The sequence below is a fragment of the Rhinopithecus bieti genome, unplaced genomic scaffold (genome assembly GCF_001698545.2).
Source record: "Rhinopithecus bieti isolate Rb0 unplaced genomic scaffold, ASM169854v2 scaffold_1422, whole genome shotgun sequence".
NCBI lineage: Eukaryota > Metazoa > Chordata > Mammalia > Primates > Cercopithecidae > Rhinopithecus > Rhinopithecus bieti.
This window is the reverse complement of record NW_016803659.1, coordinates 414,904-442,461: the sequence shown is the minus strand read 5'-3', so window position 1 is coordinate 442,461 and position 27,558 is coordinate 414,904. Positions and strand designations below refer to the sequence as shown.

General features: G+C 34.7%; 1 protein-coding gene across 9 annotated transcripts in view; it reads right to left on the bottom strand.

Moving 5' to 3' along the window:
- CBLB (Cbl proto-oncogene B) overlaps window positions 1–27,558 on the bottom strand; it is a 234,618-nt gene that overhangs the window by 71,124 nt on the left and 135,936 nt on the right. For all 9 annotated transcript variants that reach the window (XM_017895632.1, XM_017895643.1, XM_017895680.1 and 6 more), the window contains 4 exons: window positions 24,362–24,499; window positions 20,509–20,596; window positions 17,077–17,208; window positions 3,105–3,308 (listed from right to left, as the gene is read on the bottom strand). In XM_017895632.1, coding sequence (XP_017751121.1) covers window positions 3,105–3,308; window positions 17,077–17,208; window positions 20,509–20,596; window positions 24,362–24,499 — 562 coding nt within the window. The remainder of the gene's footprint in view (window positions 1–3,104; window positions 3,309–17,076; window positions 17,209–20,508; window positions 20,597–24,361; window positions 24,500–27,558) is intronic.

The window sequence follows — 27,558 nt, the reverse complement described above, 5'->3', positions numbered from 1 at the left end:
ANTNAAAAAAAAAAAAAGATCAAGGAGAAACACTAGAGCCACCTTGGAACATTCTGCTTCTCATGTTATGTTCCCAGCATTTCCTTTCTATTGTTAGTGCCACTACTGAAAAGAGGCTCAAGCTTCAACTTAATTCAATGGAAAGCAGGTTGAGACTGCAACTTTTCCCAAATTCACATAGGGCAAATACTGTTTTCTCCCAAGGAGTAAGGTATACAAAATTCTTTTAAAAATTTCTCTTAAAGCCTAGACCCACCCTCTGACATGGATCATTGAAGATGAAAACCCATTTAGTAAAGACAATTGAAATGTCTTCACAGCTAAAAAAAAAAAAGCACTGCTACCTGGGGCACTTGAACTACTTGAGCTGTTGTATCTCAAATACTTTTCTGTCATTCTCCATTATCCATCCATTCAATAAGCATTCTTTAAATGTTTACTATGTCCTAGACCTGGGAATGCAAACTTTTTCTTAAAGGGCCAGGTAGTGAATATTTTAGGACAAGATGTAAAATCAAGGACATTCTGTAGGTACTTAATATAGTAATTTAAATATATACCATTTAAAATGTAAAATTATTTTAGCTTTCAGTAAAAGGGTCACAAATCAATAAAACCAGCATTAATAACATATGTCATTCTCTCAACAATTTAGGGAGGTATTATTCTTCTCATTTTTCAGAAGAGGAAATCAGGCTCAGACTAGTCATGTGATTTGTTTGTATTTGTACATTGTAAAGCCAGTATTCACACTTATGTCTTCTGGGGAGCAGTACATTAATATCACCAACGCCCCATATGTAGCTCTCTCACATGCATACTGATGAAATGATTTCTACTAACGCAGATTACGGAGTATGTCCTAGAATATGTATTACATAGCATTATTAATTAACATTGGTAATAATATAGTAAGCATTTATGACTTTGGTGACCTGACGTTCTTCTAGGTTCTTAGGTCTTTGATCCCAACTGATCATCACAACACCCAATAGAGAAGCGACTATTATTTTTCTGTTTTACAAAGGGGTAAACTGAGGAAGAAAGAGGTTATATAACTTGCCTGGCATCCCATTACTACTCTGTAGCAGAACTGGTGCTTTATTTCACGTCTTCCTTAAGTTAACTTTGTTTTGAGATTCAAGTCTCAAGTCTGTTTCAATTTGATATTATTTTTCTTGTTCATCCTTTAGGATTTCTGAGGAATAACTACTTTCTTTCTTCCATTTCTTAGGTCAAAAAAAAAAATCTCATAATTCAAACTATTAATAAAAACTATACATTTCAGGAGTAAAGAGTGAACTCATGTGTAGTTTCTCTGAGGGTTAAATTATAAAATGTATGAAAACCAATAAGATAAATAATAAAATCATTCCAGAAAAAAGCAGAATTTGAGAGTAGCCATGTTGGTGATGTTAACATATCTCCCTATGTAAAAATTTGTATGTAAAAATATCCTAAGGGAATGTATTTGGTCAGCAGGGAACACTGGGAGGGAGAAAATGCAGGAGTTTCCCAAGAGGAAAACTCGGACACAGTCCTAAAAATGAAGTAACCCAAAGAAATGCCTTGTCGAAATTCCAGTACCAAGCATTTCCTTACTACAGAGATAGATGAATACAGTGAATACAATCTGATGCCATTACACATTATCATCACTGCATCTAGTGACAATGGCAAATAGGTTTCATGCTACCTGCCAAAACCTAATGAACTATAGTGGAAGATCTTCAGGGCTGTGTTGAAAAGGTTCTGTAGGCCAAGTCTGAACTCAGTGGTGATAAGTATCATGACTGATTAGCCATGTCTGCCCAAGTCAGGAGGAAGGGTGGCACCATATATGGAGACCTTTCACACCACTCAATCCCATTTCTCTGATTTTGAGAGCAAAAAATTTGTGAAAGTAATTGGGATTTCATGTATCTTCCTGTACAGGGAATAGCCTGATATCCAAGAGTCTACTTCCCTTGACCACTGTATTTCTGGTCTGCAAATTAATCAGTTGGCATTCTGGTTCATTGACTAGTCTGTTGTGTACCTGGTTATATAAACTTAAACTGGGCAGTAACATCCATACTCAGTGAACTGACAAGGTCCATTTTTCTGAGTCAACAACACTGATGAGCAAACTCAGACTCTGGTAAATTCACAAAAGTAAATCTTACGTGACCTCTTAGAAGCCAAACAGTGAGATAGCCTTCCCATTAAGAAAAAACTCAATCAGACACTTCTTCTAGAATTGAACAAAGAATATTTTAATCAAATTCAGTTTCACAATTTCCAAATTTAATAATTTCCCTTCTTAAATTTTTTCTTCACAGATTTGCTATTGCCAGTGTTAGATGATGTTTAATTCTATACAGACACTCTCATCACCTCTGATTATGATGTTTAAAACCAATGCGAGTACCTTGAGTATAATCGAGTTCTCTCTCAATCTATGATTATATCAGCCTGTCAACATTATAGTTGTGCCCTGCACAATGACATTTTGGTAATGGACCACATATACCATGGTGATCCTGTAAGATATTATAACATTAAAATGAAGCTGAAAAATTCCTGTTGCCTGGTGGGTGACATCATAGCCATCTTAATGTCGTAGCACAAAGCATTACTCACGCGTTTGTGTGATGCTGGTGTAAAAAAACCTATTCTGCAGCCAGTTGCATACAAGTATAGCACATATACTTATGCACAGCACATAATATGTGACAATGATAATAAATGACTATATTACTGGTTTATGTACTTACAATATTATACTTTTTATCATTATTTTAGAGTATACTCCTACTAATGAAAAAACGTTAACCGTAACATGGTCTCAGGTTCTTCAGGAAGTATTCTAGAAGAAGGCATTGTTATCATAGGAGATGACAGCTCCACGTGTATTACTGCTTCTGAAGACCTTCCAGCAGGATAAGATGTGGAGGTACTAGACAGTGACATTGATGATCCTGACCCTGTAGAGGCTTATCCTAGTATGTGTGTGTGCTTCTTTTGTAAACTCAAATACACTCAGTCATACTTCATTTATGACAGCATCACTTCTTTTTCATATGGTCACACCACCCTAACTAAACCCATGTTTCTAGTTTTACCTTTCGGACGTTCGCCAACCGATTCATCATCAAGGACTCCTCTCGATCATCATCGTCGTCCAAATCGAGCATCGGCATGCCAAAGGGGTCAATGATGCTGCAACACCTGGAGCCTTCATCTCTTGGATCAAAGGGGTCCACGATTATGGGCTCAGTTCCTTTTATTTCACAACGACAGAAAGGGCAGCCCTGACCATCCGACTCCTAAACAAACAGAAAATGCATGGTTTCAACATAAACAGTACTGAGAAACGCTAATGTTCTAAAACTATAAAATCATCCCCTAAAAAAAGTTTATGGGGTGGGAGGTGGGGGAAGATTTGTCTTGAAGAGGTAGTGTGTGTAGAACAGGGAGTCAACAAAATATATATTAAATGGTCAGTATCTTCAGTTTCCCAAGAAAAAAAAAATTTTTTTAAGTTCAATTTTCCCAAGAAAAGAAACCTCTTTATTTTCCTGAATGTTCACTTATTATTCTAATGTATCAAGGCATTAGAGTCCTGAAGAAAACTGGAAATTGAATCATGTCTCTCTTTATGAAAAGACAGCAATACTAACTAAACATTCCATTAAAAGTACATTTTGGTAAAAATTCATAATACAGCAGTAGTATCGGTGAGAAAAATACAATACCTATGCATCTAACTGGCTGAATATTTGTTTTAACTGCCTGTGTATTTTAAAATCTATACACAATTAGGAAAAATTAAAATGTGTACATTTATAATCAAAAGCCATCATCTGTCCTGAAAGCCTCTCATCCTGACACACAACACATTTGGAATATATAGTTCTCTGTGAGAGACTAAGTTTTGCCCCTTATCTTGCTTTTAAACAATATGATACAAAAAGATTTGTGCAAATACTTTTGGGCTAGAAAAGGATTTACTGGTCATTATTGGACATTTTGCTCAAAGTTTCCTACATTCATTTCTCAAAACTAACTACATTAAAATTCACAATTTGCAGGGAAATAAAAGACTGTTTTCTTGCCCTACAGACAACATTGCTTTCTAGAGATAAGATGGTATATGATATTCTCCACCCTATTTTTGGTTTTGCATTATACTCTGACTTTAGCAATGTGTTATTTAAACGTAGTAAAAATCACAAAATTACTTTAAGGGAGAAACAGGATGAAATAGCACCATTTTAGTGGCAAGACAAGGGATGCAGAGAGCTGATGTCTTTAAAGAAACTGTTCCATAATTAATTCAGGACTGTCCTGTCCACTTAGTTTAATAGGAAATTAGTGATCTACCTGCCCAACAGTGACATTTGGATCAAGGATGGAATAACTCTCTCACTCTCTTCTCATTGAACAACTACCTCACATCTACTTTGTGGCAGATCTTGTGATAGTTTATTCTTTCTGAACTTCATTCAGCTCAACAAATTGAACACCTCCTTTGCCAAACAATGTGTCAAAAAACAAAAAAACACTGAGCTTGCTTAAGAAAAATAAATTGCAACATTCCCTTATTCATCTGCTTGTACATAATTTGGAAAATAAACTTGGAATGGTAAAATAGTTGAACTAAGTGGTATAAAGAAATATAGATATATAAATACAGAATCCTTCAAGGTTTCCCACCAAACATGTTCATGTCCAGCAGGCTTCAAAACACATTAAATATTATTTGCTCCATCATTTTACAGATAATAAAACCAAGATTTAGTTCTTCTATTTTGATAACCTCCTTGCAATGATATTTTCTAACACAGGAGTAAATAAGAAAACAAAATCTTTCTCTTATAAAAAGACTATTAAATTTGAAGTCATATTCAATATACGTTACCATTCAGGCAAAACTCCCCTTGTTATAAAAGTCAAAAGGGATCCATATTAGGTACCTATAGTGGAATACTTTTACAGATTTACATACGACAATTTCAAAAAGCTAGTTTTATTTAACAGCAAGCTGTGCCAGTCTGGGCAACATAGCAAGACCTTGTCTCCACAAAAAATAAATGTTTAAAAAATTAGCCAGGTGTTGTGGTACACACCTGAAGTCCCAGCTGGTCAGGAGGCTGAGCTGGGGGCTTCGCTTGAGACCAGGAGTTTGAGGCTGCAGTGAGCTATGATAGCATGCCTGCCCTCAGCCTGGGTGTCAGGGTAAGACCCTGTGCCAAAAAAAGAAAAAAAGAAAAAAAAAAAGAAAGCAAGATCTGAAGATCTGATGGTCCCTCTGTCTTTAACCCATGAAGAACAGAAAGCAGTACTTTGAGACCTACGTAATCGCTTAATTTACTCAAACATTTAAAAAAATTATTGTAGAAAATCTCAGATACACATAAAATTTGAGGGAAAACTATAATAAATTTCTAAGTACCTATCACCCGACTTCAACAATTATCAATTCATCCCCAATCCAGTTTCATCTGTATGTTCTCGTTTCTTCCACTCTTAGATCGTTTTGAAGTACCTCCTACACATCATATAAATTCATCGGTAAATATTTTAGTATCATAACTAAAAACCAAGAACCTTTTAAAGACCTAATTCCAGTACAATTATCATAACTAAAAATTATTCTACCCAATCAAAATAATGAAAGTCACATTATTTTTTAGTACAGTGCATAGAATGTGCAAGCCACACTATTAGGCTATGTAAGTTTCTCTTTGAACCTCCAGGGTCAACTCACATATTGCTCTGGTTAAGGATGACTTCCAGTTTATGTGATCTATTTCCTCATAAGAGGTAACTGAAAATACTGAGTTTTGAAGGGGGAGGAGGTGAAAGGCAATAATTGTGTCTTTATAACACAAGAAAAAACAGAGAACTGTTCATCTAAAACTGAATTTAGATTTTTCTCTATGCTACTTGAAAGTTTAATGTTATACAAATTACCGATGTGTGTTAAGAGTACCTATTATAAGAGTAGATATCACTAAATACATCTTCTCTTCAGTTTTGTTGTTGAGAGTGTACATTACTCATCAGATCAACAAACAGCTGCAACGAACACTAATTTTGATTTGCAAACACAGATCACACTGAATGTGTCTCTAATGGACTTACTCTAATATGACTTCATCACACTTTATAAATAGACTACTGTCACATGCAAATTATATCTAACGACAAAGTCTCAAATGCTACTTTAGTTACTCTGCCCTAGTTTCTGTCAGATGGTTGATTAAATACACATGAAAAATGTCTTCAATACAATAATTAAAATAATGTTTCTGTCGATGTATACTTAATGCAATATCAAATAATACGTGTTAATGGAAAAGAAAGACCAATAAATAACTCATTTTCTAGTTCCCACCATTCCGTGAATGTTAAGAGGAAGTACCGAGGACTCCGTCTATTCTAAATGACTCAGTAGGTTTCACTTCCTCAAAAAAGAAATACTTCTAAACCAAAGGATACATAAGTTATCAGTGAATACAATACATAGCTGAAACTAGATTCTGTCATTTCTCATAATATAGTAAAATAATTCAGACTCACATCTCAACCATTAATACTGTAAGTCAGTGACATTACTTAAAAATGTAACTTTAGGTAAACTCAGATAAAAAACAATGACAAACAAATAGAAAAAAATTTTAAATCTTCATAATACATTCTCCACAAATACTCTATGTAAAAACCCAAATGAATATTGTTAGTACCATCTCATCATCATCATGTATCAATCACCTTCCATACTCTGTTTAAATATTGCTAAGATAGACACACTATATCTTAAGTATCTTCTTTTAAATGTTTTTCAAGATAGCATTATATATAGTGTAATTTATTTGCTTTCAGCCTGATTATTAGAGGCATACTTTGACTTAAGGTCAATCACTTTATGCCTTCCCACATATACAACATACACCAAGGGCTGTAGGGTATATACATAGGGCCTCCTAAGTCTCATTTTGGAGTGCATTTTATATTTTTACTGTATGTGTATGCATATGCATGTGTGCATTTTTTCCTTTATCAATAACTTCTAATTTATATTACCTTGCTGTATTTCATGTAGCTATGAGGTTGTCACAAATCTTTTTTTAAACATAGCAATTATAACTTGAAAAATTATATGTATATAAATGCACTGAGAATAGGTTGGATCATACCAAGAATTTTCAAAGCACAGTATCTCCCACAGAAACTCAGTAACTCCTGGCTGAAAGAACGAATGAAAGAATAAAGAAGGATAGTTAATAGTAATCTTAGACAAAATGCCCCAGAGTGGGAGAGATCTTTGGTTCTGGTTTATTTTATGATGGACAAGGGAAAAAGACATTGGTGAATCTAGACTCTTCTAGCTCTGATTTGGGAGGCCCATAAAAGCCTGCATAGTGAATCAGAAAAGGAGCACAGACATTCTGAATTAGGATACTTGGACTGGACTTCTACTTTCTCCAATTACAGCTGTGCGACCCCGGGCAATTCATTGCATCTTATATACAGGGTACAATGAGATAATGCACATTTAGAGACACCATAAAGTGAGATAAACTATTTTAAAGCTTTATAAAGTGCTATAAAAATTCCAGTTGGCATAATTAGTATAAAAATAGTCTCAAGAATAAATAAGAAAACTAAGGAAACATATCTTAACATTTGAAAAAACTCGTATCTCTATACGAATTCCATTTTGTAATGAAATGAATACAACTTAAAACCTGCAGAATTATCAGTGTGCATAGATTAATCATAATTGGAAATATGAGATATCTCCTAAGTACTTTATTAGAAACAGTAATAACTAAAATTCTAGGCACTGTTGTAAGCACTCTCTAAATATTAATTCATTTAATCCTATAAGGTAGGTACAATTGTTGTTCCCTCATTTACCAACAAGAAAAATGGGTTTACTGGTTTGATGAAGGTCACATAGCAAGCAATACTAAGTAGGAAATCACAACAAGGGGGTCTATTTCAAGAGTCAATCATTTCAACACTACACTATAGGATCAGCATGTAGTGGTTTTTCAATCTCAGATTCATAGCCAAGGTTAAAATAAAGGAGAAAAACAGCCAGTTGCTACTACTGATCATTCACAAATGTAAAAAATTTAAAACTATTTTGCTTAAATTGCAAATTTCAAAATTAAAAAAAACTACTAAAATCAATGAATATTCTGTTGGCTCTAATTGAAAAGTTTCAGCTCTTTAACAGGAAGATGTAAAATGTATCTGAATAATTATACCATTTCTGAGGATACATTTTACATAGTAAAAGCTTTTGTTTAAACATTTGTTGCTTGAATCCAATTTAAAATTTTAATGCATGAAGTTGGTCTAGAATGAGCTGGTCATTTAGAATGAGTCTACATTCTAAACACTTTTTAAAAATGGTGTCAACTTTAACAACATCTATAAAAGATCCATGCTGGAGTCAACTGAAAATGTTTCCAAAGTGCCAGTATCTGTTACTGTCCACACACTTTACAACAGAGTGAGCATCCATGTAATTTAGTCATTAGACTTAAGAATCAAGTACTTATTCTGCTAGATTTTATCATATCCATCATTTCCTTTTCTTTTCTAGTGTATCACTCTAGTTCATAATGTTACTATAATGTATTTGGACAACTCTCGCAGCTTCTTTATTACTCCCAATGTGAAAGGGAAACTCCAACATTTAATCACATTTACACGAAAGACACAACGGGTGGTTAAAGACAAAAGTGCCAATTTAAAACATTCGTAAAGGCAAGTATTATTTTCTATTTGTAGAACCTAAGTTATAAAATTTCACTGAGGCTAGAAATTTGAAGACCGTTGAAGACCAGTTGCCTTTGAAGGAAGATAGAGTAAAAGATTTATTTTATTTTATCTTATTTTTTTTTATCTTTTGAGACAGAATCTTGCTCTGTTACCTAGGCTGGGGTGCAGTGCCGTGATCTCAGCTCACTGAAACCTCCGCCTCTAAGGTTCAAGTCATTCACCTGTGCCTCAGCCGCCCAAGCTGCTGGGATTACAGGCTCCTGCCTCCATGCCTAGATATTTGGTATTTCTAATAGAAACAGGGTTTGCCATGTTGGTTAGGCTGGTCTTAAACTGCTGACCTCATGTGATCCACCCATCTAGGCTTCCCAAAGTGCTGAGATTACAGGTGTGAGCAAGCATGCCTGGCCAAAGATTATTTCTTATTGCCTTAAAAGTGATCATTTGAGTTTGTTTCTCACCTGTCTCAGAAAACTATATACTTTTTCCCAACAACACTCTCTACATATGGAACATCTAGAAATCTCCTTAATCATATTCCACATTAAAATCAGAGTTTACTGATTTTTTGGTGAATTACTATTTTGAATACTCTGGTACCTTTCTTTTAAATTATATCAAACAATATACAGGAAGAATAACCACAGGAAAACTAATTTTACATGTAATTGAATTAAAGTCCTTGGCAGTAATTCAAAACATAGCTGCATATCCAACTGACAAAGATATCCATTTTTTATTTTTGAAGGAAGATATGAAGAACACAGTTTGGAGTTTGTTCCATTCAGGAGCTCAAAAGCCATTTTCCTTTATTTTATTTTATTTTTTTCTTTTATTATACTTTAAAAGTTCTGGGATACATGTGCAGAACATGCAGGTTTGTTACACAGTTATACACGTGCCATGGTGGTTAGCTGCACCCATCAACCCATCATACATTAGGTAGTTCTCCTAATGCTATCCCTCCCCTTGCCCTGCAGCCCCTGACAGACCCTGGTGTGTGATGTTCCCCTCCCCTCCATGTGTTCTCACTGTTCAACTCCCACTTATGAGTGAGAACATGCGGTGTTTGCTTTTCTGTTCTTGTGTTAGTTTGCTGAGAATGATGGTTTCCAGCTTCATCCATGTCCCTGCAAAGGACATGAACTCATCCTTTTTTATGGCTGCATGGTATTCCATGGTGTATATGTGCCACATTTTCTTTATCCAGTCTATCACTGATGGACATTTGGGTTGATTCCAAGTCTTTGATATTGTGAATAGTGCTGCAATAAACATACATGTGCATATGTCTTTATGGTAGAATGATTTATAATCCTTTGAGTACATACCCAGTAATGGGATTGCTGGATCAAATGGTATTTCTGACTCTAGATCCTTGAGGAATCGCCATACCACCTTCCACAATGGTTGAACTAATTTACACTCCCACCAACAGTGTAAAAGCATTCCTATTTCTCCACATGCTCTCCAGCATCTGTTGTTTCCTGACTTTTTAATGATCACCATTCTAAATGGTGTGAGATGGTATCTCATTGTGGTTTTGATTTGCATTTCTCTAATGACAAGTGATGATGGTTTTTTTTTTTTCATATGTCTGTTGGTTGCATAAATTTTATGTCTTCTTTTGAGAAGTGTCTGCTCATATCCTTCGTCCATTTTTTGATGGATTTTTTTTCTTATAAATGTGTTTAAGTTCCTTGTAGATTCTGGATATTAGCCCTTTGTCAGATGGATAGATTGCAAAAATTTTCTCCCATTCTGTAGGTTGTCTGTTCACTCTGATGATAGTTTCTTTTGCTGTACAGAACCTCTTTAGTTTAATTAGATCCCATTTGTCTATTTTGGCTTTTGTTGCCATTGCTTTTGGTGTTTTAGTCATGAAGTCTTTGCCCATGCCTATGTCCTGAATGGCATTGCCTACGTTTTCTTCTAGGGTTTTTATGGTTTTAGGTCTTACATGCAAGTCTTTAATCCATCTTGAGTTAGTTTTTGTATAAGGTGTAAGGAAGAGGTCCAGTTTCAGTTTTCTGCATATGGCTAGCCAGTTTTTCCAATACCATTTATTAAATAGGGAATCCTTTCCGAATTGCTTATTGTTGTCAGGTTTATCAAAGATCAGATGGTTGTAGATGTGTGGCGTTATTTCTAAGGCATCTGTTCTGCTCCATTGGTCTATATATCTGTTCTGGTACCAGCACCATGCTGTTTTGGTTACTGTAGCCTTGTAGTATAGTTTGAAGTCAGGTAGCATGATGCCTCCAGCTTTTTTCTTTTTTCTTAGGATTGTCGTGGCTATATGAGCTTTTTTTTTGGTTCCATATGCAACTTAAAGTAGTTTTTCTAAGTGTGTGAAGAGTCAATGGTAGTTTGATGAGGATAGCATTGAATCTATAAATTACTTTGGGCATTATGGCCATTTTCATGATACTGATTCTTCCTATCCATGAGCATGTAATGTTTGTCCATTTCTTTATGTCCTCTCTGTATATTTAGAAAACCCCATCGTCTCAGCCCAAAATCTCTTTAAGCTGATAAGCAGCTTCAGCAAAGTCTCAGGATATAAAATCTATGTGCAAAAATAACAAGCATTTCTATGCATCAATAATAGACAAACAGAGAGCCAAATCACGAGTGAACTCCCATTCACAACTGCTACAAAGAGAATAAAATACCTAGGAATACAACTTACAAGGGATGTGAAGGACCTCTTCAAGAACTATAAATCAAAAACCATTTTCTAGATTCCTGAAATAAGCACAGAATGAAAACAATTCCTTAACTTTTAACCTTACATGGTAATGCTGCAGAACCCCTGCTGCATAATATGCTGCCTCACAAAGGAAGACGGTCAAGGTTGAGAAGATTAACGTTTTGTTAATATCCCATTAACACGTGGACGTGAAAGACAACTCTCCAAGTTTTATTACCAAGGGTAGCACAGAAATGTTGCACACAGAGTAATATTACTTCAAAGAATGTCTCTAGAAAGGTGATTATTCAACTTATTTAGTATTCTGTGCAAACTCTGCTTGCTTATTCAATTTATTAAATAACACAGATGTTTCAGAAAGAGAAAAAAGCATCTGACACCTCTTCAGAGGCATGACTAATGGGCCATTATGACAGCAATTAAAGAGTAACCACTTGCAGCCTGTAACAACTGACACAGCTACTGTGCATTTCTTAAGTTTTCTATTAATTACATAAAATTTAAGTCTCTAATGAATTTCAATTAAACCAAAGTTGGGCCTCAGATGGAAGGAAAAGTTGGTGAAGAATGACCTGCTAAAAATGCACACTGCTGAGCATAGTATGATTAATGGCCAGGGTTTAATATTTCCTATTGGATTCTAACTGATTTATCATAGCTTCCTGGCAGACATGCAGCCTTTAAAATCATTTTCATATCAGCATGCCCAACCAGCGTAGTAGAAAGTAACAAAAAATGTCTAGCAGCCATAATTAAATTTGAACGACAACAGGATACTCATTTCAAGTAATTATTAATACCATGCCCCTCAACAGAAATTTCAGGTTTAATTTTAACTTTATCTTCTTGAGGCTAAGGATTGTGTCTCAGAGTTCTTAGTTCAGAGCATAGTACAGAACATGGGATATTGCAGCTGCTCAAAGAATGTTTCCTAAATAAATAAATAAATAAATGGAAAATGATAGTTGAAATAATCTTGGTTTGCTTCTACCAAACCAGTAAGAGGAAGAAGCAAAATAACAAATTCTTCCTGTGCACAGTTAAGCGTGCAAATTTAATCATATAAAACAAAACAGTGTCTTTAAAGTACCATTTTGAATGAGGAAAAAATAGAAAAGAGAGACATAAGTTATTTCACTCTTAAGTCCAGAGACCTAATACCTTGAGAACATTTCTCTATATATCTACAAGCTTAGATACCACTTTTGGCAATATTTTGCGCAACTATGAAGTGTGCTATAATTTTTTTCTTCTTACTGACACATTTACCATCAATTAGGTTAAGTCAAGTGAGCAGCTAGGTGAGATTACAGATATGAGACCTTCAGCACATCTAATGTTTTACAACTGTGCTTTCACTAGATTAACTTTATAAGACTTTTATTTTTATTAAATACCAGAGGCATTTTGCAATAACATGTTTAAATGATCAACAAATGTTGCTGTTCATGCAATAATACAAAAGCTGCCAATACAGATATGCCAGTTGGCAGGAAGCACTACTATGTGAAGACTATATCTAAATGCAAAAATATTTAGATTATCCAAAAGTAGAAATGTTCAAAAGTTGAAACTTCCTTTGACCAGTAAGATCCCACTGAGATACAGAGACTGTGAAATATCAACTTAGAATTATTGACCTAAGAACAATTTTCTTTAGGGGTAGAGAAAACATGAACCGGGGATTACTGTGCATATGTATTTTTTTGGGTGCAAAAAAGCAATAAAAATGCAGTCTTACTGCTTCTGTGTTAGTGCTGGTAGTACTGCAAACAATAAAAGTAAAATAACATGGTTCAAAAATGGTTGGAAAAAATCACAAGGTAAAAAGTTAAGGAAATCACACAATAGCTAGTGAACGGAACAAAGGGAACTAAGCCTTAGAATTTCTAGGATTCGCTCAGATACTGAATATGATAAAAGGTCTTTGAAAAGATCATAAATACTTCTCAGAAAAGTATTGTAAGAGCTTGTCACAATCAATCTACAATACTGTCTTTTTATTTAATGTACTTATAGATTTCCTTTTCTTTTACATTACCTAGCATGCAATCTATAAGTATTTACTGAGTAATGACCAGTGTGCAGATAACATGCTAGCAGAGAGAGATTCTAAAGTAGGTAAAGTAATCCATATTCTAGAAAGGAAATACATAAATATGGAAATATTTACAATATGAACATAATGAGGTAAGAGCTTACAGAGACATATACAAAATGTATCAGGAGGATGCTTATTAATGATGAGCTGCTTTGTGTGAGAATTCAAAAACAGTACTGAAAATAAAGGTTTGAATATTTTTCACTAATTTAGGTGCAAAATTCAATGATCAGATTAAGATAATAACATTAGTGTCTAGTAACATAAATGTTATTATTTCAGCCTTCTGAATAGTTTTGAATTTGTCATTTTTGTTACTACTTTACTTAGTAAACTACTTTGTTATTACTGTCTCACATAACTTTAAACATTTTAGCTAAACACAATTTTCAGAACTTGACATTTATGTACTTCCTCAATTTCTAAAAGCAAAACTGAGAAGCAGTTCAGAGTGAAAAAGAGAAATAGTAAATGTTAACAACTTACCAACATTACTGAATATATCTTCATATAAGGTCATTAGGCCAATATAAAAAATCATGAAATAATTCAAGGAATTGATAAACAACAAGCAAGAGGAACTACACCAATTTGGAGAATGCACAGTTAACACACAGAAATGTTGTGGCAATGTAAAGGACACAGCATTAATAATACAGAATGACAACTGGGAAATATTCCTATCCCTTTTGCACATAATGGACCTATTGCAAATAGTTCACAAACCTAACAAATAAATACAGTTAAGTCCTCAATTAATAAGGTTAATCAGTTACTGGAAATTGAGACTTAAATGAAACAACTTACTGTATGATGAAATCTATTTTACCATAGGCTAACAGATAGAAACAAGAGTTAAGGTTCCTATAGTTTACAGTATGTCACTTTGCTCAAAGTTGCAGTTTCCAAGAATCTACTGACAATGTTTTAAGATAGGACTTACTGAAGGTAGTATTTATTTACTAGGAATAAATAAACTTTCTTTTAATAAGTATAGAAAGTAAAATAAATAAAATATTTGTTGCTTTATATTCAGCCATACTTTTCTACTCACCCTGGGCTGCAAGATAAACAGGTGTGTGTTTTTTTTTTTTTAATTTTTTTTTTTTTTTTAATAGAAATGGGGTCGCCCTATGTTGTCCAGGCTGTTCTTGAACTCCTGGGCTCAAGGGATCTTCCTGCCTCAGCCTCCGAAAGTACTGGGATTTAAAGGTGTGAGCTGCCATGCCCCGCCAGTAAACAACTATTTTGTATGATGCTTTAAACAAAACATTTTACTAAACAAATGTTTCTGTCAAACTAATAGCAGCTTCTGACTTTTTTTTTTTTTGAGACAGAGTTTCACTCTGTCACCCAGGCTGGAGTGCAGTGGCGCGATCTCGGCTCACTGCAAGCCCCGCCTTCCAGGTTCACGCCATTCTCCTGCCTCAGCCTCCCAAGTAGCTGGGACTACAGGCCCCCGCCACCACGCCCGACTAATTTTTTTGTATTTTTAGTAGAGATGGGTTTCACCGTGTTAGCCAGGATGGTCTCGATCTCCTGACCTCGTGATCCGCCCACCTCGGCCTCCCAAAGTGCTGGAATTACAGGCGTGAGCCACCGTGCCAGGCCTAGGTTCTGACTTTTAACCAACTTAACCCCCAAATACTAAGCACAGTATTGAGTTACAGATGGGAAGTCTTGCAACATGTATGCATGTGTATGTTCTAAGACTGGAGCCTGGAGAAAAATGGGTGAAATACAGAAGCCTTGCATGGAGGCAGTTAGGAATTTGTATCAGGCTATTATTCTGATTTTCTTCAGGGAGAAATGCAAGGCTTTTAGTTTCTATGTACCTGTAAAAACCACACTACCACACTGAAGGCAAAGAACGGTGACAAATACAATTTGTTTTCTTTGTTAGTTTAACATGTATCCTGAAACACTGAATCATTATCAGGTACACCAGTCCTAAGTAGTCCAATTACAGATAATCTATCACTAAGTCACTATCTCTATAATACCTCCTACTGACACATTTGAAATAAACTTGCAATTTTGTCTTCTATCAACATATCTAAATTTATTGAATGTAGTTTTTGAAAGGCACTGCTAAGTTTGCAGAACTATTACTGTTAACATAATTTAAATAGAAATCAAGTATCTATGTTGAGAATGATCTCCTCCAACATCTCCCTGTAATATGCAAAATTCACCAACATCATGAAGGGATAAAAGGAAATAATTAGGGAGAGGATATAAAGAAAAACCTAAAACAAAATAGAAGCCAAATTCATATTGAAGGAGAGAAGTATAGGGATTTTGAACAATGTTCCTGAGGTAGCAAAGACCTCTGGGCATTCAGAAAGGACTTCGAAAATATAAATCAACTGTAATTCGTTTCCTAATTCTTCTTCTCTTTCTCATCCATTAAAAAAAAGTTTTTCACAAAAGAAGAAGCAGACCCTTTTATGACTATGAAAATGGGAAAATCATATTACTAAGTAAGGAGCTTGGCAGGCGAGTCTGTCAGCCCCCTTCCATGAACCTTAATGTCCATCCTTCCTCAAGTGATGCAGAGGTACAGGGTTGGACAAAGAAAATCAAGGACTGAAAGGGCTCAGAAATAGGGTAGGAATGTCAACTACATGCTTCACTGAAAATTTTTTTAAAGGCTACAAAATTTATTTGCTTTCGAAACCCTATAAACATGCTTCTAGCTTCAATGTAATTACGTCAAACAGCAGTTTCAAAATGGCTTGATCAAAATATTCCATGACTTCTCCAAATACTCAAAACTGGAAATCTGTCCAAAGATCCATTTTTAAAATCCCCAATCTTTGTTACAGATGAAGAAATAAAAGAATGTCCTTGGGAAAACCAGTTATTCTCCAGACCTTCCTATAAAACATCAAATCAATTTATATTTATTGAATGCCTGCTACAAATGGGAAGGCAATTTTCCTGAGACTATGCTTCAGTAAATAGGAAACTTTAAAGCCTGTTTCTGTGGGAACTGTAAGTATTTGGGAGATACTTCCTGTCTTGATTCTCCAATTTCAGCACTACGGAGCATATGTGAGACAGGAACCATGACTCCTCAGGAGAAAAGGAAGTTTCCTTGAAAATCTCAAAATAAGATTTATCTACTAGGATTTACTTGCCTTTGGAAGCTGACCTACTACAAACAGATTCTATCAATAAATGGCATAAATATATTTAGTTGGTAATATCTACAAGTGAACATCCTGAAATCCATGGTACTATAGAAGTACAACTACTGATGACTAATAAAATTAAGTTATACATTTAAAAGAAACAAAATATAAGATAGTTAAAATCAAATTATATAAAGCAACTCAAACATACAAAATTTCTACACAATTATTTAAAATAAAGCACTTATCAGCATTACTTCCTAAGCCATTAAGAAGAAAACTGAAAAGAAAAATACCAGTAGGACACATAAGACAGACAACCATGTTGCTAATGATTATACCTGCCATGCCGTAAGGCAAGAGGTGCACATCAAATGCCCACAAGGCTCAATCTTGACATCTTTGTCATTCTCTGCACAAATCTTACAGAGCTGAAAAGTGGAGCCCATTTCACAATATAATTCATATTGTTCCTGGAATTTAGGAGAGGGGGAGGGAAAGTAACATTAATGTATTTCCAGCATGAATTGTTAGTATCAAATTTTCCCAAATAAAATGTCACACAGTAAATATCTCACAATTGATCTTGTCAGAATTTTGTTACCATTTGAGACATGTTTTGAATTGACAATCACAATTTGGTCTACAAAATCCATTCTAAAAAGGTTTGAACTTTTATCATCTATCTTATATGCTTCTTAATTACTCATATTATTTAAGGTTCCTTTAGGAAGGGACTTGCTTCAACAGTCATGGTGACTCAAAAGACAAAATCTATGGTTTTAAAATAGGAATATACAATGATTTTATCTTTTTTATAAATGCCACATGCTCATATAATTTAACTGTCAAATTGAAAAAAAAAAGGATACTTAGCTAAACATTATTTTTATTTTTATTTTTTGTTTCAATATCTTTAGAAATCCCAGAAGGGAAGAGAAAAGCGACAAATATTTACCAAGCATTTCCTGCATGTCAGGCACTGTGGTCCACACTTACTAGTTCACTTAATCTCCAAAGCATAAGAAGAGATATTGAACTTAACAAAAGTTAGGCCTGGGGCTTAATAAGTTTCAATTGTTTGCTTCAAACTCTAAATGAAGTCTCTGACTAAAAAGTGCATACTCTTTCCCTAACACTGTCAAGAAAACAAATCACATCAGTAACCAAAAACCATTTTATTAAAACTGCCATGTTCTTGATTGATTAGGTTTTTATCTTAAAACATTTGACACAGTAAAATTTTCAAAATTCAAATACTGAAAAGATCTTTGTGACAAAGATACAAATAAATTGGTAAATTCAAAAAAAATATAAAAAAAGGAATACAAAGAAAAGGAATTATGAAACCAATATTTGGGTAAATAAAGCAACTTTTAGTTCAGTAAGTGACTACAATGTGCCTGGCACTGAGTAGGATAAATAAATAACAATATTTAGTCCACAGCCTACTAAAATATACTATAATCCTGGTGAGAAAAAAAATATATATATACACATAAACATACACGGATACATATGCATGTACGTGCAGGTACACACATAGAAACTGTGTCTACTATGATGCGTGAATATACAAAAATTTTATGGGGAACTTAAGGAAAGAGAGAAGAGAGAATGCATAAAAATGGAAAAGAAATAAAACTAAAGTAATTCAAAGTAAGTTATAAATTGCTGATGTCCCTGAAATAATAGATAAGTATTGATACTGGTTATGACTGTCCAAAGGACAAATATGCAATTATAAAAAAAATTACATTAGGCTAAAATCACAGATACAGACCTCAGTGCAACCTAAACAGTAAGAATATGTACGAGCAATTTCAGGGAATGCTATTACTTCCAAAGGTTTATTTTTTTAATGGCTTTATAAAGAGGAACTGTCTTTCCTATGCATCCTTTCACACATATTTGAAAATACGGGATCACCACATAACTTTTAAAACGGCAATCACATATTAAATTTAAAATGGCAATCATGGCTGGGCACGGTGGCTCACGCCTGTAATCCCAGCACTTTGGGAGAGCGAGGTGGGTGGATCACCTGAGGTCAGGGGTTCGAGACCAGCCTGACCAACATGGAGAAACCCCGTCTCTACTAAAAATACAAAAATTAGCTGATGTGGTGGCGGGTGCCTGTAATGCCAGCTACTTGGGAGGCTGAGGCAAGAGAATTGCTTGAACCCAGAGGGCAGAGGTTGTGGTGAGCCGAGATTGCGCCACTGCACTCCAGCCTGGGCAACAAAAGCAAAACTCTGTCTCAAAAAAAAAAAAAAATGAAAAAAAGTGGCTCACGCCTGTAATCCCAGCACTTTGGGAGGCTGAGGCAGGCGGATCACAAGGTCGGGAGATCAAGGCCATCCTGGCAAACACGGTGAAACTCCGTCTCTACTAAAAAATACAGAAAATTAGCCGGGCATGGTGGCGGGCGCCTGTAGTCCCAGCTGCTCAGGCTGAGGCAGGAGAATGGCGCAAACCCAGGAGGCGGAGCTTTCAGTGAGGCGAGATGGCGCCACTGCACTCCAGCCTGGGGCAGAGCAAAACTCCATCTCAAAAAAAGAAAAGAAAAAGGCAATCACTTATTAAATTTACACGTACAATATGTACATATAAATGTCAACGTGTATGTCTCACATAATAATGTAAAGACCACAGGAACTAAAACTTGGATAATTATAAGGTAAATCATTATCTACTATCTTAAAAAAAGCTGTAATTCTTCTCGTTTTTTCCCTCAGATTTTTATTATTTATTACACAAGGCGTGAACATATCTCAAATATAAAATATTTTAAAACTAGACTGAATGTAAAATAAAATACTCAAAATTCTCCCTTCATCCCCTCCCTGATTGCTCAATCCCTTTCACCTCCTCAGTTAAATCCTCTTACCAGTTTGGTGGGTTTTTTTGATCTTTTAAAAAGTATACTCATATGTTCACATACAGCAATTAATTATGTATTTCCTTACAGATGTTGAATATACATAATGTAACTTTACCAAATGAAATGTTACCTACTTGTACTTTACATAAATGGAATTATTTTATAGTATAAGATGCAGAAGTTCCCATGTGAGTATGTAGCGCTACCTCCCTCCTGTTGATGACTTCACACAATACAGTATGAGAATAGTAGTCTATTTAATCTATTACTAAACTTCTTAGTATTTTGTAACTTTTTACTTTTACAAAAAATATTACAGTAAATATCTGTTGTACAGGTTTTTTTGTGTGTGTAAGTGATATATATGGGATCTATTACATATATAGAATCTAAAGTGAAAAGGTATTTTCACTTAGATTTTTATAATTACTGAATATCACTCTCAAGAAAGGTTTTACCAACTTACATTCCCATTCATAATCTATGAGGTTGCTAGCAATGGATTTAGAAAAATATAACTGTTATCTTCAACAGGCTTCAAATACCTATTTGACTCTAAAATCTAAGGCATATGATTATTCTAATCTATTTTTTGGGAGCTTTCTAAACTATGGCTCTCTCCTTACATCCACCTACCTGCTCAAGGATTTATTTATTTCCCCCATATAAATGCCAATACTATATGGAAAGCAAGAATTCTAACAGCATAAATTTGTATCAAAGAATCTAAGAAAGTAATATAATTTCTCTTTAAACACTCTTATAATTCCTTAAGTATATTTTGTATTAAATACCTGTGCATGATTGTAACTACTGTATGAGAGTCTTATTTATTTAGAAGGCATTATGGATACTTATTTAATTATACTTTTCTAGAAATTATCCTTACCTGTGTAACTTTTATATGGTCATGAGGTGTAGGTTCACATAATCCAGTTAAATCAGGATTATAACTCCTCCCATCAGGATAAAGATAACTGAATTTAAAAGGAAACTTTATTACCTTAAATATACAAGTTTTAAATGCATATAAGGATATTTAATCAAGTTTTCTATATTCAAACATACATCTGGATGTTTCCTTTTATGTAACATATCGATAACATATTACTTCACTATTTCCAAAATATTATGTTGTTTTTAGGACACTTAAAATGTAGAAACTATTTTCATATAAGAAATACATAATGAATATAGCCCAACCCACTAAGCAACCATTTTCAATGAAATACCTTTAATATATGTCTCTTATATAAGCTAAGAATATTTCACTGATCAATCATGTTCTATTCCAAAACACTTTGAAGATATACCTATTTGCAACTGTTACATCTTTCACCTGAGGCACAGGTAATGTTAACCATATCATTTTACACCATGCCTGATACCACATGGAAAGAAAATATAATTAAAGGCCACAGTTCTCTTGTAAGTTATTCAAACACATCTGTGGTGTTCCTGTTTCTACAGTTTCCATATCCTCTCATCTTCCCCTCACCCTAACACAAACACATGTGCACAAATGCAAATACACACACACATGCACATACACATTTTAAAAAATTAGAAAATGTTACATTTCCATGTTTCATTGACTTAAAACTACAAACACAAAATGGTCTATAGATAGAAACAAGGTTCTATTATCAGGGAAAACTGAAATCTGAACTGAAAGTTGTAGTAATAATGCATCCTTGCTGTGTTAAATCAGAAGTTGTACTTGTTATTCAAAAATTCATTAAAAAATAAAATTTACTGTGTTGGTAAATACTTATTTTTGTATTTACCAAAAAAAAAAAGTCGTAATGTCACTGCTGTGTTTCATCAGTTTATTAAATTATGGTTAATTCTGTTTAACATCTTTCTATACTAAATTTCTTAAATAAAATAGTAAGAATATAGTACTACAGTATGTATATTTAAAAGTGTAAAACTATAACAAATCTATTCTTTAAAGTAATAAAAAATATTTATCCTCAAATAAGGTGTCTACAAACATGTTAAGTGTTAGAATTTACCCAGGAAAACCAGAAAAATGAACTTAAAGGACAGATAATTCTGACATAGTAAGGGACAAATCAGTGAGATGATTTTTTTTATGATTTAGCAAAAGGAATTTACTACATCTGAATATGATACAAATTTAGAATGTCCTTATGGGTGTGTTACAAAATTTGACAAATATTAAATGAGGAATGATAATCCAAAGAAGATAAGCAACTTTTAATATACTCTAAAATTGGCCATTTAAAAAAAATTATATAAAATTTTATGTATCACATTTCAATAATATGAAGAAATTCTAGCAAGAATTCAGAAATTAAAGTTTACAAAATGAGGATTAGGGTACCATAGGAAACGTTAAAAGTTCTTTTAACCTATCAGGAGGTTGTTGATAGGTTAAAAGGTATAAAAAGGACCTTTAACCTTTCCTATGGTACGCTAATCATCATTTTTTATTATTTCTGTCCTTAGTACACCCAGGATATACTGCAGATGAGCACTTTTCAATGGCATTGAAGGAGTAAAGAATGTTGGGTGGTTATCAAAATAAACATCTCTTTCAACTATGTCATACAATATTGGATTAACTATTAATATAAGGAAATACGGTGGACCCGGATGGTAGCTGGATGTGATGACATCCTATTCTGATCTTATGAGAAACCTTATCTAATTAATTTACAAATCCTATTTTATCCTAATATATTATTAAAATTCAAAATCAACTAGCTAAATCCCTCTGGAGATGCGTGTGTGTGTGTGTGTGTGTGTGTGTGTGTGTGTGTGTGTGTAACTCTCAAGAGTTACTGTGCCCAGGAGTTTAAAGGCTTTGCTCTGCTGAGTATAATACTAAAATTTGTGACTCTTTGAATGACGTTTGAAAAACAGAAGGAATAATTCAAACAAGCTATATCAAAATTTTTCCCTCTACAGATTTGTCCATTTACTGTCTACCTATAAATTCAAACTTTAAAGCATATTTTCTTAAAAAAAAAAAATCTGTAATCATTGTAAATCAAAATCTATATACAAATCTTTGATGCATTAGAAGACAGGTGTAAATAACCAAGACTAGCAAATTTATGAAAATCAGAAGGAAAAGGAAAGAGAAATACACATTTGGTACCATAACTTGCCATACAATTACTACGTAACTAATTTATTGAAAGGTTTCATGTGTGGGTTTTTTTTTTTTTTTTTTTTTTCCAGATAGGGTCTCACTCTGATGCCCAGGCTGGAGTGCAGTGGCATGATGTCGTCACTGTAGCCTCAACTTCCCAGGCTCAGGTGATTATCCCATCTTAGCCTCCAGAGTAGCAGGGACTACAGTCACCATGCCCAACTAATTTTTTTGCATTTTTTGTAGAGATAGGGTTTTGCCATGTTGCCCAGCCTGATCTCGAACTCCTGAGCTCAAGTGATCCTCCTGCCTTAGCCTCCCAAAATGCTGGGATTACAGGAGTAAGCTACCAGTCCCACCTAAAAGCTCACAGGTTTTAAAATTCCCACTTTTCTTTGCATAAATCTCATCACTTTTTTTCTTTTCTTTCTTTCTTTTTTGCAATTACTTTGAAAAAGGCAAAACTCAAATCATTTGCTCTTTGTTAACTCTGGTGGACTTTATTCTGCTAGGTTTCTATCAGAATTCATACTGAGCGAGTTTGATCATGAGCATCTCTAAGTTACCCAGCAAGGCAGAGGGGAAGAAAAAGCAGCACGATCAAGTGCACTGAGAATACAAGGAGAGGACAAAGGGAATGATGTGTGAATAAAGCAAAGAAAAACCAGACATATTTACTATTAAGGGACCCAACAGACTGTCCATACTTTGTGTGTGGAGGGAGTGGGGAGAATTCATTAATTTAAAAAACAAAGGGGAACTTATTTATTTTTAAATTTTAAAAAGGAATATAGCCTGAGATAAACTAAACTTAGCTATTAACATATAGTCCTAGAATATGGAGTTATTATTAGTGTGAATAAAGGAAAGATCTACGAGAGAAAAGAAAAGGAAGGGGTGGAGGGAGAAACAGATAAGAAAGAGAAAAGAAAGTCTGGCACTAACAATCAAACTGTAAAAAGTGAAACTGGCCGGGCACGGTGGCTCATGCCTGTAATTCCAGCACTTTGGGAGGCTGAGGCAGGTGGATCATGAGGTCAGGAGATCGAGACCATCCCGGCCAACATGGTGAAACCCTGTCTCTACTAAAATACAAAAAACTAGCTGGGCGTGGTGGCGCATGCCTGTAGTCCCAGCTACTTGGGAGGCTGAGGCAGGGGAATCCCCTGAACCCAGATTGCAGTGAGCTGAGATTGTACCACTGCACTCCAGCCTGGCAACAGAGTGAGACTCTGTTTCAAAAAAAGAAAAAAAAAAAGTGAAACTAGTAATCTAAGGGTTATATGAGGAAAAAGAAGTGAATTATTCTAAATAATTTAAAATATAAACAGTTTTACATCCATTTTAAAACTACCTTTAAGTCCCAACTTTTATCATATGAAAGATAAAATTCATGTAATTTGAAGTTGAAATGTATTTGCTGTAACATAGTTTCAAATAATTAGGTTACTTTAAAATGACTATATAAAGAGATGAACAACAAACTAAAGAACATCCATTATTTCTCAGTCTTAAAATTAAAAAGCAGCCTCGCTATCAATTTTCTCCAGCACAAAGCAATCTTTATTTTTCAAATTCATGAATCATAAGCACTCCAACTCCCATTTCTCATACTTACAATCCTTCCCTGCTGCCATCGATCAGGGCTTGAAATAAGGGCTTGTTATGAGGTATGGTCTGTAAGATATTCCCATCCCCGGTCACATAGCCAATGGCCCACTGTCCCAAACGAGTGCAACTTAACCGGAAAATATAGCTGCAAAACATAAGAAAATTATGTTTAATTTGATTCAGAATGTAAATCAATACTAAACAATTTGTTAGGGTTCTTTCAAGCAAAAGAATAAACAGAATCATTTAGAATTCCTGAATACTCCTCATATTCTCTCTTCCAACTTATTTTTAACAACATTGTACTTCTCCATTTAGCAATTTAGAAGAGAAACACTGATCATTACTTTTTATTTAAATACTTCCAGATACATATATAAGAAAATAAACAAGATTGTAAACTATCTAGGGATTTTTTTTTTACCATCATCAGGGTGCTGTGTATGGAAGTGTTGATGGCATGGAAGAGCTACAAAACAAATCACTCCTGGAATGTAAAAACAAAATAAATAAGTAAAAATTTAAATTCAATTTGCTTACCTCAGAAAAAAACTAAGCCAGTTTCTACTGTAGAACTCGATATATTCCTTTGTAATTTAGACATTAAATTAGTTTTTTTGTTTGTTTGTTTGTTTGTTTGTTTGTTTGTTTGTTTTTTGAGACGGTGTCTCTGTCGCCCAGGCTGGAGTGCCATGGCGCGATCTCGGCTCACTGCAACCTCCGCCTCCAGGGTTCAAGCGATTATCCTGCCTTAGCCTCCCAAGTAGCTGGGACCACCGGCGCGTGCTATGACGCCCAGCCAATTTTTTGTATTTTTGTTGTGGTTGTTGTTGTTCGTTTTGTTTTTCAGACAGAGTCTTGCTCTGTCGCCCAGGCTGGAGTGCAGTGGAGCGATCTCCCTCACTGCAAGCTCCGCCTCCCGGGTTCGCGCCATTCTCCTGCCTCAGCCTCCCAAAAAGCTGGGACTACAGGCACCTGCCACCATGCCCGGCTAATTTTTTTGTAGTTTTAGTAGAGACGGGGTTTTACTGTGTTAGCTAGGATGGTCTCGATCTCCTGACCTCATGATCCGCTCACCTCGGCCTCCCAAAGTGTTGGGATTACAGGCGTGAGCCACCACACCCGGCCAATTTTTTGTGTTTTTAATAGAGACGGGGTTTCACCTGTTAGGATGGCCTCGATCTCCTGACCTCGTGACCCACCGGCCTCGGCATCTCAAAGTGTTGGCATTACAGGCGTCAGCCACCGCGCCCGGCCAGCTTTTTAAAAAATAGTAACTTTTCTTTCAGGTATTCCAGCCATTCATCCCTAAGGTTCAAAAGTGCAAACTAGGTAATTTCATGGCTGCCATCTAACCATGTCAAATTCAGTATCTTACAATGGGAAGTTAAGATAGTTCAAAAATATAAATCAAATCAAATCCCTTAAAATATCCAACAAAAGGAGACAGCAACTTGGATTTAAATACATCATTATCATTTATGTATTAATTTAGCTATCTATATACTTACTTCATTTTAGATCATTTCTCTTTATTTGAGTGTACTGCATTTAATCTTTCTATCAGGATACCCTTCTGGATTTTATTACCCCATTAAGCAGATCAAAAACAAGCCAATTTAAATCTGTTGGCTGTATTTTAATACTCTAGCTGCTGTATGTATGTGGCAGACACAAGTATCTCAAAATATACTTTAGTTATTGATAGACCAAGTACTATAAATGTAACTTTAAAGATATACTTTAACATACATAATGGCTGCAGTCACTGGATTTAATTAACTTGTATATTTAGTAGTAGAGTGTAATTTCATCTTTTAACAAACTAGAATTTTAAAAAAGAAGTGATTTTAAATATCAAAAAAATTATATTGGTGATAGAATCTTTGGAAAGAACTTTTCAAAAAAGTCTAAAAACATATATCCCTAGACAAACTGAAAATAGGAGATCAATCTGTCAATTATTGGCATTCTTAATCAAAATCAGGTAAAATAATGCCACTGAGACTTACGGCTATGATATTATGAGAAGTGCTAAAAATAATAGAAAGTCACTATAAATTATAATTCAGAAGGACATTATTAAACTGTTGCATAAAAAATTAATATAAAATTCCTTCAAATTAAGTCAAAAGTTAGAATCTTAAAAATCTGTGTACTATGAATCTCAGCAAAATTTATAGAGTATATTAACATGAAGAAAATAATTACAAATCTGCATTGCTAGTAATTTTAAATGTAATTCCAAATTTATTCATATACTAAGAATCTAGTAGATACTGAAATACATACTTGTGAAATTGCTCAGATTTTTAATTCATGTCCTTTTCTATTGCTCTAAACATTGTTTTGGGATGGTGTTTCTAAAACTCATTATTACACAGAAGGTTCAAGCAATTCGTGTATATGAGATAGTAATACCAGCAATCTGGTAAGAGCCAAGGGCATTTTAGAACAATTCCTTCCTCTCATGTACCTTTTTCCTATCCCATTTAATTTGCTGCTGACCCTTTGGCTTGTGGCTACCCCTTCCCAACCTCAAGTGAATTTTTGGCTTATTTTTAGCACCCTGCTCTCTTAAACAGCATGCTTAATTTAATCAAATTAGGGCTAGGTGTGGTGGCTCACACCTGTAACCCCAGCACATTGGGAGGCTGAGCCAGGTGGATTATTTGACACCAGGAGTTTGAGACCAGCATGGCCAACATGGCAAAATCCCGTCTCCACTAAAAATATCAAAAAAAAAAAAAAAAATTGGCAAGGCATGATGGTACATGCCTGTAGGCCCAGCTACTCAGGAGGTTGAAGCATGAGAATCATTTGAATCCAGGAGGTGGAGCTTACAGTGAGCCAAGATGGTACCACTGCACTCCTGCCTGGGTGAACACAGTGAGACTGTCTCAAAAAAAAAAAAAAAAATACACACACACACACGTACACACATATAACTGAGGTATCTTTCATGTTGACGAGGTGGTTTAGGTTTCAACGCCACTCTTATCACCTAAAAAGCCACCTAATGAATATTTCACTTAGATTCCCAAATGTTACTACCTTCACCCCGTAATTCATATTTTGTCAGATGGATCCCTAATAATAAAGCACAACCTAAGGAGCCAAAATGTCCCTGAAGTAAATCCAATTGTTTTCTATACTATGAAGTCAAAGACATGAAATACTTTCCAAGATTAAAAAAAAAAAAAA